At 38.3% G+C, this 16,934-nt stretch overlaps 1 protein-coding gene and 1 non-coding gene across 2 annotated transcripts in view; one reads left to right on the forward strand and one right to left on the reverse strand.

Annotated features, from left to right (window-relative positions):
* LOC140164808 (DNA repair protein RAD50.L-like) overlaps positions 1 to 14,243 on the reverse strand; it is a 66,869-nt gene extending 52,626 nt beyond the window's left edge. The window contains exons 1-8 of the mRNA XM_072188181.1: positions 14,100 to 14,243; positions 8,463 to 8,609; positions 7,249 to 7,323; positions 5,258 to 5,359; positions 3,797 to 3,850; positions 2,718 to 2,759; positions 2,030 to 2,106; positions 752 to 811 (exon numbers count right to left, since the gene is read on the reverse strand). Coding sequence (XP_072044282.1) covers positions 752 to 811; positions 2,030 to 2,106; positions 2,718 to 2,759; positions 3,797 to 3,850; positions 5,258 to 5,359; positions 7,249 to 7,323; positions 8,463 to 8,591 — 539 coding nt within the window. The 5' untranslated portion in view covers positions 8,592 to 8,609; positions 14,100 to 14,243. The remainder of the gene's footprint in view (positions 1 to 751; positions 812 to 2,029; positions 2,107 to 2,717; positions 2,760 to 3,796; positions 3,851 to 5,257; positions 5,360 to 7,248; positions 7,324 to 8,462; positions 8,610 to 14,099) is intronic.
* Positions 11,364 to 11,437, forward strand: Trnat-cgu (transfer RNA threonine (anticodon CGU)). Its single transcript has one exon. It is a non-coding gene; the product is annotated as a tRNA-Thr (tRNA).
* Positions 14,244 to 16,934: the final 2,691 nt, after the last annotated feature.

The raw sequence follows: 16,934 nt of genomic DNA on the forward strand, positions 1-16,934 counted from the left end.
TTAAAGCAATATTGTAATATTTGCTGAGGATCAGAAATAAGTAATGCGAGCAGCGAGCCCAAGAAAATATGATTCAGATATAATTTAAATGATAAGACTCAAATGATTCATTCTACAACAACAGTTCACAATAACATCCCTAGAATAGCTTAGAATATGGACAAGTACGTGGTTCAAATGTTTGGCACACCTTTGTGATTTTTATTGACAAATGCAGTATGTGTGCTGCTGTGACTAAAAAATGTCAATGTAAGCAAAGCCCAAATCATTTGTGGCAAATAACTAAAAATCACACTGGAGAACCCCAGTAAACAGCAGCATTAAAACTACAAACTGTTGGATGTAACAGAAAAATGCACACACACACCCCCCCCGTCCTGTGTGTGTTTGCCACCAACCGAGGACTGTGTGTATTTCTATCTAACCGAGGATGTGTGTATCATGTTTTCATCGCCTAACCGTGGACTAAAATGGCAGATTTGTTTTGTGTATAATACTGAAACAGAATTTTATCCATCAACTGCTGACTGTAGTTTTTACATGTGTGGTCCTAGGTTTCAGGCAAATAGCGCTATAATGCATTTAGCATGCATTTGAGGTCTTTTGCAGCAGTTTGAGACTGAATACTGTCCTCGGTTGGAGGCAAGTCTGCAGTTTAGGGTCAAAAATCTTTTGTGTGTCCTCGTTTGCTGGCAAACACGTACCTACCCCTATACACTTCAGTAATAGAATATATATGCTATAAAAATACCTTACAGCTGCAAATATTTCATCAAACTTGTCTTTCAAATCTTTTCCAGTTCCAAGAGGCCTGGAATAAAAGAAAAAAAGCACTTAATCCAAATAGATGATTTTGTACATGGATGTGACAATATTATTATATAAACTTACTAACTCACCGATGGCCACTTATTCTCTTTCTCACTCAATATAGGGCAGTCTGTTTGCAGGGGCATTATCCCTTTGGTGTCGGTAGCAAATTTGGTAACAAATTGGAGCTAAACAAGATTCTGCACACACCCTTATGATCAGGTTTTGGTGTAGGATGGGTTACATAAGTGCGGACTTTCTTTATGCGAGTAGTTTACTTACAGGTACTGTTATTTTGGTCTTTAAGTCCAATTTGATACACTTTTCATACATTTTGGTGGTATTTGATACCCTCGATTTTCAGTTGATACATTTTCAATACAGCCTTATTGTATCAAAACTGTATTAAATTGCCATTTGATACAGTTTTGATATACTTTTGATACTTTATTGGGCTTTGGTTGCCATTTAATCTATAGGACTATTTGTCCAGTTCTTGAGAGGCATTTGTCCTATATCATCTTTCACCCCGATGTAGCAGTGATATCAGTGCGCATTTCAATTGGCGCAGCCTCAAAGCGCTGGTGTACACAACTCGCTGGGTGAGAAAAGGTATATCCATCTCCATTTAATGTTCTGCAAGATGTCGCTTCCTCTTGAGTCAATTTGCCAGAATTCAAATGTCTGGTTCTCTCTTGCAACAAAAGGCATTTCACTTTTCATAGCCCATTTATGAACTTATGTATTCTGGGTCAAAGAGCATGCATCACCCTTTTATTTGAGAGCAGTGTGGCACACTGGTTAAGGTCTTTGCCTTTGGTGCGAGAGGTCCTGCGTTCAATTCCCCGCAGGACCACCAAAAAAATTTCTTATCCACTCTCCATGTGGCTCATCTGGTAAAGACGGGGCACATGACCCATGACAAAAGACCTCATTACAGTCAGGTCCGATCAGGGTAATCAGTCCGATTGTTGGCTATACACTTGACTGTTCTGTAAAAATTGCCCCGACCAGCTATCTACGGAGACCCCCTTCATTCACCAGGTCACTTGTGCCTGGCTGAAGTTTCGTCAGCGTTATCTCCTAGATTTCAGCTGTTAATGTCTAGATATGCTTGACATAAAAAAATTATCCTCCTTGGTATTATAGAATACTCAGTGTATTGATTAGTTTCATAACAAACATTCCATCATAGGAAAAATCTCATCATTTCTCTTACCAGTTAGCATCTTCCTGATGGCAGAAGATGACGCTATTGAGTACTGGCCTGGACACATCTCCCAATAACTTCACCATCTGTAAAGACAGAATCCAGAAAATCACATCACATCACCTCTGTGACCTCACACATAAAATTTATAAAATGTTTGTACATTTGTATTTTTGAGCAGACAACAAAGTATGTAACTGTTTAAGAGCATATATCACACAATGCACAAGACTCAAATCGCAAGAAAAATATACAAATACAAAGAATATGCAAACAAAGCCATTAAAATATTCATTACTTTAATACAAATAAATCTTTGCAGTGGCATTTTCATCAGTGAAAAAGAACAATCCATAAAAGAGTGCAGAAAATACAAAAAAAATCATTGCTTATTGTAAGCTGACTGAGGGTGAGTAGATTGACTGAATTTTAAGCAAAACATGTACCATAATAAATAAGCTCATTAACATGAATAAATATATGCGGATTACATGAGAAAAACCTATATATCACAAGAAATGATCTATCACCCTACCAAGTTTGAAGTTTATATGCAAATATAGGCACATCAATATTCATAAATATGCAAATAACAAGATTGAAAACTATAAAGCATGTGAGGTCACCATACTCTATCATCCTACCCATTTATATTTTTGATCATCATACTATAAAATACAAATAAATTTTGACTCGCCTGTTGATTAAGCTCAGCAACCTTGGGGCTACGACTTCTATTCTGCAATAAAAAAAATAAACACAGATTACATCCATTATTTTCTCTATATTAAAGCAATATACTATATTGTATGGGTATCTTCAGCTTGTTCAAATGATGTTCTATAAAAGAATCCATTCTTCTTCATTACATTTGTAAAAACACTATCAATACCTTCACTCGGTCTTGCCGAGACTCGAACCCATGATCTCTCATGGTTAAAAGGTGAGCGCAGTAGTGCATACTAGACCAAAAGAGGACTTTCCTGTCTGGTCTATGACACAAACACGTACATTTATACTTCAGTGACAATAATATTGATCACGTGTCTACTGTAAAGCACAATATTTTCATGGCATAATATTTGCAATTTGAAAAGAACCATAATTTGGGTGGTAGGTAATTTTAACAAAATTGATACATTTTCTTACATGCCTAAAGAAAAAAAATATTTGTGAGCTTGAAAATTCAAGAAATTCTCATACACCCAAACATATGCTTTAGAGTATTTTGTAAAACATTGCAAAAAACTTTCTCTTTTGCTGGTTTCATACTTCCCTACCATTTGCTGCTTCGACAACAATTTTGCTTTGACAATGCGGATCGCTGGAAGTTGAATTCAAGTCAACTCGGGGTGGAGCGGCGCCACTCTGACATATGAGAACGGGAAACGATTTTTGGCAGTGCTGAACAGCGCTGATGGCTTTCATAGTCATGCAGCTGCCACTCAGCGGCTTGCTGCTCCGCTTGCAGAAAAGTAAAAGTGGAATGATGAAGCATCACACCACTCAGCAGTAAGCAGCAGAAAGTATGAAACCAGCATTATATATGCTATCCCGGGTTGATTGATTACGTACATAGTAGGCCTATATAACCAAAGCTAGTAATTCAACAGCCTTACTTATGCAAATTTGTTTTAAATAGCACATACACATCCCCACTCCTACACATAGACAGCAATAGTGACAGTAAAGCCTCTTTCTGAACAAGTTCAGGTGGGACAATAAAGTATGGGCATAGTTTTATCAAATGTACAGATATACTATTGAAATTGTTACCTCACGGGTTATGTTACATTCCACTGCCCTGCAATGAATAGTCTCCTCCTCCGACTGAAAAAGGAAAGATTTTTGAGCTATTGTGAATTTAATAACATGCATGCACTAATAAGGAAAAAACAAATTTGTTTCAGCTTAACTTTTAAAAATTGTGGTATTATTGAGAATTTAGGGCCATATACATGCAATACCCTTAAAAGATGAAATGTTATCCACACCAAAAAGGTCAAAAATATCATTACAATAAAATTGATGAATATGAAGATCAAATCGACTAATTTTACTGCATAAAAATATATTGAAAAAAAAAAAAAAAGGATACAGAATAAATCTCGAATACCCCTACATAAAACCCTAACCATAACCCTCAACAAATTGATACATGCATTTTAAAATATGTTATAGGCCAAAAAATTAAAAAGGCACATTATTGCTTTCATTAGTCAACATTTTATTTGAATGAACACGGTGACAAACACCAGCGTACACTACATTACATGGATGTCAGTCCACCTCACTCCTGATTAGTTGGCATTTCCAACAATGTCTTTTGATTGGATCACTATTTTAGCCCCGCCCACATATGATCGCTTACAGGCCTTATATTAAGTATGCTTGGACCAGGAGCTAAAATGAGCTCCAATGTCCAAAAGATGGCTCCTGGTCCTATAGTTTGTAGTGTAAAATATTGGACACACCAGGAGCCAAAACCTGGCAACCATGGGGTAAAAAGAGCCTGGGTGCCTGCTTAATATAAGCCTTGATCGCTTACTGCTATGTTCATTCAAATAAAATTCTTACTGTTGTGTATGTTACCATGACCACCAGAATAATTGTGCTTTTTATATTTGTATCGTTGGCATATTGGCTAGGATTAGGGTTATAATCAGAGTTATAGTTAGGGTTTAACAACAATAAACAACCACTGCCACCAAAATTACCATCATCAGTGGCAGCACCACGGGGGGGGGTGTATCAGAACTCATGTCCCCCTGTTTCCCTCCAAACCCAGAATCCCAGATTGCCTATACCGATTCCGAGGACAAGACCTGTGGCACAGTCACTGTCATATTCCCTGCTTTGTACGCGTCGGCCCAGGTCACGGTCTGTGTAAATGACAAACAGTCAGGTTCAGAGGACAGTTGCAATCTGTCTGCTGCCATTTCTGTAATAGATCTGACAGTCACATTTTTGTACCGTTCGCAGAGCGTGACGTCTGCATAACAACAGCCTAATATAGGCACAATGGCTCCGCCCAATGAACCACATACATCCAATAACACCGCCTTTTCGTAGCTACGTCATATTCATATCATTACATATTCAATCACCTTTCAGCATGATGCGGCATGTCGAACAGACTCTTACACAGGTACCGAGCTCACACTGTCCTCACTTTTGCGATCAAATTAAGTAGCGCCTCTCTTTAGTACTCTCAGACATGACCAGTTAGAAACTCACCTTTTTGGTAGCTGAATGACATCTCTTTACAACTACTGCTTTTTCAGTCACATCTTTGAAGCGCAGTTCAACATGGGCTCTTACCTCAGTTTTCTGAGCAAGCTGTTTGTATTAGAGATATCAAAGTCAATTACAGTATCACAACTTATATTAAACAAAAGCATATTACATTAGGGCTGTGCCAATTGTCGACAAGCATGAAACGATTGTTGACAAAAAGACTAGTTACCTGGAGAGATTTGATCATGTCTCACCTCCTTTTTCAACCAAATCGACGGTAATAACTCTTGTAGTGAGGGATCAACATTTAACCACAAATTGCCTCAGGCAAAACTCACTTCCTGGGACCCAAATACCACACAAGGTCATTTTTATGTAACTCATTGATCCATTTGTGTTATATACTGCCTCTAGCTACATGTATATTGTATAATGACATCCTTGTGATCTGGTCAACTCATTGACAGATACGAACCTCAGGAGGGAATTCAAGTTTTGATCAATTCTCTCCAGGTAGCAAAACGTAATGGAAAATAAGCTTAACATCACCATTACATTGTATTTACCAGCCCTCAAATCAAGAATTTGAAAGGGCAACCAATCCAAGGCAATTTGAAAAATTTGAAAAGGGCACCAAGGCAATTACATGCTTTTCAATGCCCCAGCAAAATATTGGAGAGGATTTATCCCCCATCCCCCAGGATCTACACCTATGTGCTACACCCCATACAGGCCGCGACAAATCGCCTCGTCCGATAGCACGAGGCAATCAAATTATTTGTCGGGCAACTAAAACTCTGAAGAGCTGTGCCCGATCGGGCAAGACTAAAATAAAACCAATTAATGCTTGATGATGCAAAAGGAGTATTTCTGTCAAACCTGGCGTGTTCACAGAAGTAAAAAACAGTCGAAACCAAGTAGAAAACTTCTTGAAACGGCCCTCAAATTTTTCCGATGCTACACGTAGCACTCATATCCATACCAGACATATATGCTAATGAAATAGTTTAGCCAATTATAGAAACTGTTTCGTGCATATATAATGAGTTTTTATGACGTCAATGACCATGTATTTGCATGTACATCGAGATTGAGACGTGTTAGTGATTAGCAAAATACGTAAATCGCCGTGACTTTACTGACAAAATTTCACATAAAATGCACATTTTTTCCACAAGAAACAAACAGTATTGAATGCATATGAAATGTTTATTTTTATAGTGGTTTCATGAATACTCATTTATGTATCAACTTAACCGAGAAAGTATCGGCTTTCCGCAAGAATGAAACTGCCAAATTCGAGGTACTTACGACAACGAGTACATGATGCGACTTTGCTGACAATTGTTGCCGGGAATATGGGTAATTTTCGGGCAATTTCGGGCAACCAATTTTTGACTATTGCCTGCCCGATCGGGCAAGCTAAAAAATAAAATTTGTCGCAGCCTGACCCCATAATATGTAGATCAAACCTTGACACATATAGTATACAAATATTGACGGCTACGAGCAAGGGGCATGGTGAACATTATAGGCCAAAGGTGATCTCAAACCATGACTATACCCCGAGGTTTCAAGATCACCACAGGCTTATAATTTTAACCATCCCCCAAATAAAAAGCAGTCATATTTGTTTTATACACCAAATCTTAAGATTCTTGTCATCTGTTTGGTTAAAGCATCAATTTTGGGAAGAGAAATTAATAGTTTCAATGCGAACGGCACAGATTACAATCTGCGATTTCTGTATAATTTATAGCGTGTGAAAACAATAATGTGTGCGTAATATCATTTTTAACTGGGAACAAAGCACATGCAGAACTATGCCAGGGGAATAGTTACTTTTGCGGGCATAGTCAAAATTATGCCAGCGCTTTTAACCAATCAGATAGAGAGATGAGGTATATAATTGTACTTGTATTGTAACACTCATAATGGATGTCGAGAGAATGCTTCGTCTCACTGTGTATGTTCTTTTAATTAATGCTTACCCTCGGATCATGGATGAAAGCAGTTAAAGAAGGAGTTTCCCCAGTTGTCATATATCGCAGACACTCAATCACCGTCTGAAGAGACAAGGAATATGATCTCATCATGAATCAATCTGACATTGCTGGCATATGCTCTATATACAGTTATATACACCTAAAATCACAAAGTATTCAAAGCAATTATATACACCTAAAATCACGAAGTATTCAAAGCCAATTCTTTCTTGGCTTACTGGTTGAAAATTGCCTGAAAAAAATAGAAATATGAGGAATGAGCAATTTTGGGGTCTTTAGAGCTGAAGAGTATAAAAAAAAAGGGGTCTTTCGGAGCTCTATTTTGGTCAAATATAGGGGGTCTTTCGGAGCTGCGAAATCCAAAAAGGGGGTCTTTCCGGGGAACATACCCATATGGTCATTTGAGTTGAGTGCCCCCCCCCAGGTCTTGGTCAGGGGGAAAAATAAACTTTTGGGGCACAGATGAAAAAAAATTGCAGTTGCATCATATGATACATATATATACCAGGTTTTTTTTAGAGATCTTTGAGCTTTCAAAAAATACTTTATTGGGATGATGTGTGCACCTAGTGCACACAAATTTTGTATTTTACAATATTTTCACCAATGAGCAGGAATCAGGATGAAAATGGCTTTGCCCCTTTACTTCTTTTCTTTTGCCTTCCAGATTTTCTTTCATTTTTTATCAGAGGGGCACTGTTTTCATTGTCTGTTTAAATTAGGGGTGTGACTATTAAGTCCACATTTGCAAGGTCTATACCAGGGTTCTCAACTAAATTACCCAAAGTGCCACAAAGTGCCACATAGAGCATAATTTTTTATTATTTTCTTGTTTTGTTGAGGCTCTGAAGTGCCACAAGTGGCTCGCGAGCCGCTAGTTGAGAACCCCTGGTCTATACATTTTGGAAATTAGATACACCCCTAGAAAAACCCTGCATATAGACCAGTGTAAAAGAATAAAATTGAAGATATAGGAACAATGTTAAACACAATGATATAGGAACAATGTTAAAAACGATGAGTCATATTTTTCAATATGAATTTGTTTGGACTCAACAATACCACTTTTCATTGGAGAGATGGAAGAAGGGTGTGGTTGTTATTGTGTGCGGTTGTTTTTAGGGGAGTGGAGGGTTTTGGAAACTCGACCTGGGGTCTCAACCCACAACCATGGTAAAAATTTAAAATACATGACTTACAGTTTTTCCTGCCCCATTTTGTCCTGTGATGAGAGTGAGAGGACGGAAGAATTGGATACTTTGACTGTCACTCTTCTTGTGTCCAAAGCTACGAATGCCTTGAATACTCAATTCATTTATGGATGACATTTTACTTGCCTGGGTATGCTGTATAAAAGATAAAAATTGTAGTAGTAGAGGCGCATTTATTATTTTGTGCAACTTTAACATATAAAGCATATATATCTTCTTATAATATCTAAACACTTTTCTGTGAAGTAGCTAGTAATACCGGTACCGGGGTCTTAGGCAGGATTTGAAGGTTTGGGTGTGTAAATTCTAAAATCTGGGTGTGTAAATTTAAAATTTGTGTACAAAGTAGCCATGATAGGTCATGTGGGCAAAAACTGGGTATGTATTTACAAATGTAGGTGTGTAAAACACTCCTTACACGGCTGGCTGCCTAAGCCCTTGACCGGTACTGTGATAAAATGTTCAATACTGATAAGCCCTATCATAGTGTGATTATTTATTTATCTTATTTTCTCAGCCTGCATGTTTTGTCATTTGTACTATAGAATCAGGCGCGTAGCAAGCGGGTGAACAGGGTGGATGATCATAGTCCAGGGGCCCAGAGGATTCAGAGCCCGAGCAAAAATGAAAATGAAATGGTTAGGGATTAAGGCTGATAAAGGAGGTGTAAGTTAAATGCCCCCCTCTGGTCCTTGTCCATGGGCCCCCTGGCTCTTGCTGTAGAATAATGTGTCATTAATGGCAGAAACCGACTTCTTTATTAATTGATCACATCTTTATTAATTGATCCATGCATATTGTATCATTCATTTCTATAAAAATAGATTTATATTACTTCTTTTCCATAAAAATGTTAGCTTTTTACTGTCAGATATTTTTGACCAACTTTGACAATTTTCACCAAAAATTGCTCAATTTTGCAAAAACAATCATAAAAAAGCCTGATTTTGGCCCAAATTTCAGAAACCCCCTGCGTATAAATTTTAAGTGGCCGTTTTTGCTTTTGCTATGGACATCCGGCATATTTAACGCAAACAGTGAAAAGTGTCCACGAATGGCTTCAATTGGACCGTCATTTCACAAATGTTTTGGCTTTTTCAAACAAAGTAAAATTTACACAATAATAGGCTTAACTAGTGCCAAAATGGTCCACCAAATGGCTTCAAGTATAGCCTAGGTCTTCATTTTCCAAAATTTTCCAACTTCTCAGGGGGAAACATTCCCCCTCAGACACTAGACACCCCTGCATGTGTATGGATAAATATGTGGCTGTTTTAGAGCTGTTTTAGAGCTTCGTACACCCAGCACTTTATGTTTAACGCAATAATTATGAAACGTATCCACGAATGGCTTCAATTGCGCCGTCATTTCACACTTCAGCATTTTCAAACTAAAATTTTAGGCCTACACAATGATAGTCAAATGCAGCAAACCTTTGACGAGTGCGAGTGCGCGACTACCATGATGTTGCAAATCCAATGCAGTCAGGGCCGGATTTACCTTTTTGGGGGCCCTGGGCCAGGCCAAAATTTGGAGGCCCCAAACGCACCGTGAGGAATGCATGTGCCAGTTTTTAGATTGTAATAGGACATTTGCGCGCGAAGCGCGTGAAAAAATTCAATTTTAGGTTATTTTGGCCCAAATTAAAGCTGTATACAGGCCATTTCGCGCAAAATTTTGCAATTTGTGTACCCTATTTTGACCCAAAACATGGTATTTTTCGGCTAAAATGGAAGATGCACACTGCACAGGGCAATTTTGGGGCCCCCAAAATCTGGGGGCCCTGGGCCCGGGCCCATCTGGCCCTATGGTAAATCCGGCCCTGAATGCAGTAAATATGTGATGTACCGGTATACTTAAAATACGCGCTCGTCAAAGGTTTACTGCATTTGATTTATAGTGCCAAAATGATCCAACGAATATGGCTTCAAGTAGGTCTTCATTTTCCAAAAGTTTGTTTGTTTGTTTTTTATTTGGCAAGATCATTAGAATACAAAAACAAATTATAGAGACAGAAAAATCATTACAAAGTACATCAATGTGACAAATTATTTCAAGCTTAAATTAATCAGCCACAAAGCCATTTTAAGGCCCACAGACAAAAAATGACAAGCCGGGATAACCCATTAAGCCCGCAGAAGTTTCTAACAAGCGCAACACGACGCCCGCTTCACAGCTATTTTTCATTTTCTCATATTTTACTAGACCCCGCCCCCGGTAGTTTACCGTCCTGGATCCGCCTGTTTATACTAAGGCTAATGAAAGTCGACTCCTTGTTTCCTGTTAGGCCTACCCTACTCCGCTCAAAACCAATTGCTGGCCAAATATTTCATTATTTTGAATAAAATGTTGATTTCTAAATGTTCTTTGAATTGATTTTGTGTTGAAATGCGAAAAATTTTGACTTTCATCCCTTGGAGGGGCGCAGAATTGATGCTGGTCCTGGCTGAATTGGTCAATTTGGCGCCCCCTAACGGTAGCGCCCGGGGCATGTTGCCCCCCCCCCTGCCCCTAGTTACGCCACTGCTTTAACATACCAACAAAATAATTGTGGTTTTAAATATCATAAATCTCTTTCTGTTGATTTTCAGGGATTTTCTTTGCAGTAGGGGCATGGTATATGGTTAATAATGGATTAATAATGAATACCTACTCACTTCTCTGTCCCTCACTTATTGATCTGCTCTGATCTCATCCCATAAGAAATATTGTGAAACTTTTGATAATAGTTGTACAATATGAAAAACAGCTGTTTTTCATGTTATGTCCCTCTACAGTGAGGACGGCAGTTATTTGTCAAAGCCCGAGCCACATCGGGATGACTTGCACGGAGGAGGTAGGGCTAAGTGACCGCTTATAAGTTGAATTCCCAGTCTGCCTAATCATGAAGCTCCCGTGGCCAAGTGGTTAAGGCGCTGGTCTCGTAAACCAGAGGTCCTGGGTTCAATTCCCGGGCGGGATCACTTTTCCTCTTTCCTCCTTTAATCATTGTTCGACGGCGAAACGAAAATTGCATCATAGATAGTTGTACAATCACCTTCATGTGGTTGTAAACTACATCTGTAAACTACAAACTGTGATTTATCACATGTATACATAATATAGTTATTGGCCCATTCCATGTCAACTCCAGGGATGTGCACCGCAGCCCTCTTCAATTTTTTTCTTTTTCTGTGTGGTGGTAGATATTGATGAGAAAGTAAAATCCCGAAAATTTGAGCTTCATACTCCATTTTGTTTTCCTGTGGCATCAATTTGAAATTTAGGGGTCAGCGTAAAAATGTGTCGCAACGCGAAAGACGACGTTGGAGGTCCATAAATGTATAAAGGAACCCTTTAAAACTTTGAAAAGTATATATCCTGGGGTAATTTTGGTGTAGAATTCAAATCTGCTATCAGAAAACTTGTAACTCCTTTACTTTAAAAGATATAGGGCCCTCAAAATGTAACTTCGTCCAACCAGGACCAACTTTGGGGGGGTCAGAACTCCAAAAGTAAAAATAATTTTAGCGCAAAATTTTTTTGCCAGTCAGAGCCCTTTGGTAGGACATTACTCTTATCCAATATTGAGCATATTAGAATACATTTAGCTGAGATATTACCCATGCAAAACCACTTTTTTACATTTTGACCCCCTGAAAACCAATGTCAGACAATTTGCCCCACCATCAACTTCAGGTATGTTGAAGATATGTTCTTGGACAACATTTCTGAGAGATATTGGCTTGGGGTCTTGATGGCTTCAACACACCCGGGGGGGGCACTCACATTCCCCAGCTATACGGGTATGTGCCGCGGCGACGACCCCCTTTTTCAGAGCCGCTAGCCGTTCCTTAGACCCACTGAATTCATTGATTGCCGCTCTTGAAGCCCCAAAAATTTTCTAGCCGTTCCATAGACTCTCAGATCACCGATCTCCGCTCTCATTGGCATTTTGATTGGCGTGTTTTCTGTCCTACTATTTCAAGCCCAAAAGCTACTTTTGCGAGCCCAAAAGCTTCAAAGTGAATTTTCCATCAATTTCTTTCCCATTGAAACACGTTGTAAGAAATAAGGTGGATTTTGGGCGGGATTTTGGGCTCCTTGTAATAGTGGCAACACTGATTTGTTTATGTAAACAGTGATTGCAGCACTGTCGCGAGTGTCGAAGCCTTCAGCTGATAAACGTTTTGCTGGAAATAAATGATTTTGAGATCTCTTTTGGGGATAAAATTGCCAAATATAAGGAAAAGTACCTCAAATAATTATGTGCACGTCCTTGCAGCTGGCCATAACAGTGAATTAAAAGGTAATTTACGATCTACTAGTGCCAATAGTGGAATGGTTGTCAAATTCTGCATACTTTACTTAATCGTGTCATATGATGTATGCATCAATGGCAGTTCAATGTAGCCTAAATGTTTTTCTTTAGTTACGGCACTGAAAAAATATTTTTGTGGGTTTGTTTTTATGGTGGGCTTTTATGTAATGCTGCTCACTGCTGCTATAATTATCAGTAGGCTATAGGTAGGTCTGCAGGGTCTAGTAATTTTGATCCGAATGCTGTTTTTGCTTTGCTGAGATTTCCATCGTAGGCCACCCCAGACCAATTTTGCATTGATAGTTTTCTTGATTTAATAATTTAATGTACAATTCAAAGTGAAATCGATTCCTTCAAAAATCTGTGGCAAAAACGCAACAAAATTGAGCCCTGGTTTGGCCTGCATGGTTTAGTTCCGAGACCCCCATTTTCAGATTTTGGCGGCTGATCAGTTCCCAAGACCCCCTTTTGGCTGGTTAATTAGTTCCCAAGACCCCCTTTTGGCGGTCGATCAGTTCCTAGACCCCCCTTTTTGGCCGTCCGATCAGTTCCTTAGACCTCGAGTTCGAAACTGGCGGTGGCACACCCGTACTCAAAAAAAATGTGAGTGCCCCGGGTCAACACATCAGTTAGGTTTGCCTACTCCATAGAGTTGTACACATTTTTGATTTTGCATGTATAATGATTTAATGAAATGGTATGAAATAATGAATAATGAAAAATGAAATGGTCACCTACACAGTCATGAAAAATTTTGTAACAGGAAACAAGGAATTGACTTTGGCCTAATAGTGCCGGGCTGCCGGCCTACATCATGGACAATGTGGACTGATATAAACACTGACCTCCACATTGGACTTTCTACCGGCATGATGCCCCGCATGATGCACGTGAATACACTGATATAACGATTACAATGATCCCGTCATAGTGCATGCAATGAACCAGTGCCGTACTATTACGCTGCCTTTCGTATTCGGCGAGGAGGACGATGTCGACCTCCTGGTTTGTTTACAAACAGAGAGGTAGACAAAAAACCGTTCCGCTTGTCCAAACACTCAGGTATCAGAAGGATGGTCCACAATAGCGTGATTCACGTAACCTGAATAGGGATTAAAAAGCTGTCACGTAGAACCATGTGCTTCTATTGTCCAATTTGCCATCAAGATTTCATATGGAAACAGTTCAGACCCAGTACACGATCATGTCAGAAATTAATATTTTGTTCTGGGTCTGATTATTCGGACTAGCAATGAACATGGTGATATCATTGATGCACGTACACATTCATCGAAATTATTATGACTTAAAATTAATCAACTTACTATTCATAACACAACATGGAGTCAGCAGTAGAGTCAGAATGGGTACGGGTTTTCTTTTCTTACTGCAATTTCCATACAAGTCTTGCCGTTTCATGACAAGGGAGGAAAATCCCGAGGAAAATCAGTGCTCATGCAATAACTTATCCCGCTGGCGCGAAAATTTGCTTTTCGATTTACTATAAACAGCCCGTATGTCATCAATCAGTTTTACAGGGCGCACACCACTAAAATCCTAATTACGGCGATATAAAGCTGACATAGCCAGCTGACAGGGCTAAGTACGCAAGCAAGCAAGCAAGCAAGCAAGCAAGCAAAGCAAGCAAGCAAGCAAGCAAGCAAGCAAGCAAGCAAGCAAAAAGAAAGAAAGAAAGAAAGAAAGAAAGAAAGAAAGAAAGAAAGAAAGAAAGAAAGAAAGAAAGAAAGAAAGAAAGAAAGAAAGAAAGAAAGAAAAAAGAAAGAACATGATGCAGTCATGTCTACAGTAGAATTCATCTCGACCTTTGCAGGACTTAAACCCCATTAAAAGCTATTAAACCAAGATAACACTCATTGAAACAGCTCAACTGATTAAATCGGATCTTCTCTGGTTGTGCACATGTGTCTTGTTTTACATGTGCGACATCGCAATAAAGCTGGTATTATAGCTTCAGTTGGGTAACCGATTATAAAGGAAACGGAAGGAAACATGGTAGGCTATACCTTTGTTCACGAAATGAGACAATGGCCTGCTTTTTGTTAACCAGCATTCTTGAAAATGAGCAACATAATGATTGTTGACTTAACACAGTTTGGAAATAATTTCTTCATATTTTTGGTGTTATCTGTCGTTTACATATCCTTCCTAAAACACAAAAGTGCGACCCTCTCCAAACACCTAAATTAGCTAAAAATTTAGGACATGTTACAAAACTATATTTTCTAGAATTTCATAGAATACTTTAAATGTAGCTTGTACCGTTTTTTTGTGGCATCCTTCAGAACGGAGCAGTCCGTTACCAATATAGCTCAATATTTTCGGTCAAATCTCCATTCAATTAACACGGGGAGTTGGCTAGCTATGAGCTAGCTATGCTTTGCCCTCACTCATATTCTACGAAAGTGCGACCCCTTCTGAACATCTAACTTAGCTGTAATTTTAGGTCATGTTAGAGAAATATATTTGCTATAGAAGTTTGGAGAATACTTTAAATATTGGCTGGTTATTTTTCACACAGTGATGTTAACTAGTCAAGTGCCCATTCTTCCAACATACATCATTTGTAGAGGTCACGCGTCAATGGTGAGAGCACTGTGTATTGTGTATAGGAAAACGGACAGTAACTGCAGTATGAATGCAACCACACGGGGACTCGAACCCGGTGACCCTAAAAAGGATTCATATTCATAAAACCACGCTAGGCCTATAGTTGACAGCTAAAATTGACTTTAGCAAGCTGCTAAGCCTAGCTGATTGCTAATTCTTATTCATAAAACCCAGTTAGAGTTAGCAACATTCTAAAATTTTGCCAAAACTTAGAGTTGATCTGGGGCAGCGCTATAGTCACTAGTTGACAACTAGTCTTAATGATTTTGAACTAAGTTTGACATGATTTATTGTTTTAATTTCATATTAACTGTTGTCAATTATGAAAAATAATGTTTTCAGAATATTCTGTTTCTGAGGTCTTCAGTGTGTTTTACACATAAGAAACTGTCTTAAAAACACACAACAAATTTAGGGTGAATGAATAAACATTGAACTAAGCCAGTATTGTTTAACCAAATTTGCACAAGAAAAATGATTATGATATAGCAAGTAATCTTTAGTTAAGCAGATATGTTCAATCGAAGCAATTCTGTTCAATTGTTTGATACGTAAAATATATATTTTGGAGACATGTTACCAATGTTCTCTTTGGTAAAGATGCATGACTTATTTTCAATAACAAATTATATGTCAATTTGATAAAGATAAATCATGCTTGGCTTTTGTCAGGACAACAAGCAAGATATATCATATGCTATTAAATTATCTAATATTATTTACACAGTGTTGCCATGAAGCTAAATGAGCAGCGTTAAGTGGATGCATGTTGTTTTCTATTTGATGAAGCAATATATTATGTATAGTATGTTTTTACAACAAACCAAGGACTTAACATGTATATGAACTTTACTTGTTCAGAGTATCTTTTTTAATTTAATTTGCCGTAACAACCTTGTAGGCCTATATAGCTTACAAAATACACATGTAATTTTATTAACGAAATCTCAATGAAGACCATTAGCAATGAGTCATTACATTTTGATCATTTTGACTGTGGTTCAGAGCTCAAGTATAATAGACATGTATTATATAAGCCTATTGTATTAGATGTTACACAACTGTTGAAGGCCATAGCACCCAAAACACCCAAATATTAAGTTATCAGCTAAATATTTCTAGTTGATAGCTAGTTAGCAAAGTGTTTAGCAAGGTTTTATGAATAAGAAATTAGTTGATTGCTACGTAGCTATCAACTAGTGGATTTAGCATCTTGCTAAGCACTAGTTGGTTGCTAATTTAGCAAGGCTTTATGAATATCGGCCCAGAACTTTAACCGTTCAGCCACGCATCAACTTATGCAATGTAATTATAGGGCCTATGCAATAAGGTCAGTACAATCACGTCCGTTAGGCTATTCACAAGCTTCGGCCTGCACAATTTAAGCTAATTTAGAAAAGTGACGTATTGCGAAACCCTCGTTTTGTACAGTTATAATATAGTATCTTCAATTTATTTGGATTGAAAATGAAGTGGAATAGGGAGTGGTAGAAATTTAGAAATTTAAGAAATAATATGGGCAGTTAGATGTC

The sequence above is a fragment of the Amphiura filiformis genome, chromosome 11 (assembly GCF_039555335.1).
Source record: "Amphiura filiformis chromosome 11, Afil_fr2py, whole genome shotgun sequence".
Classification (NCBI taxonomy): domain Eukaryota; kingdom Metazoa; phylum Echinodermata; class Ophiuroidea; order Amphilepidida; family Amphiuridae; genus Amphiura; species Amphiura filiformis.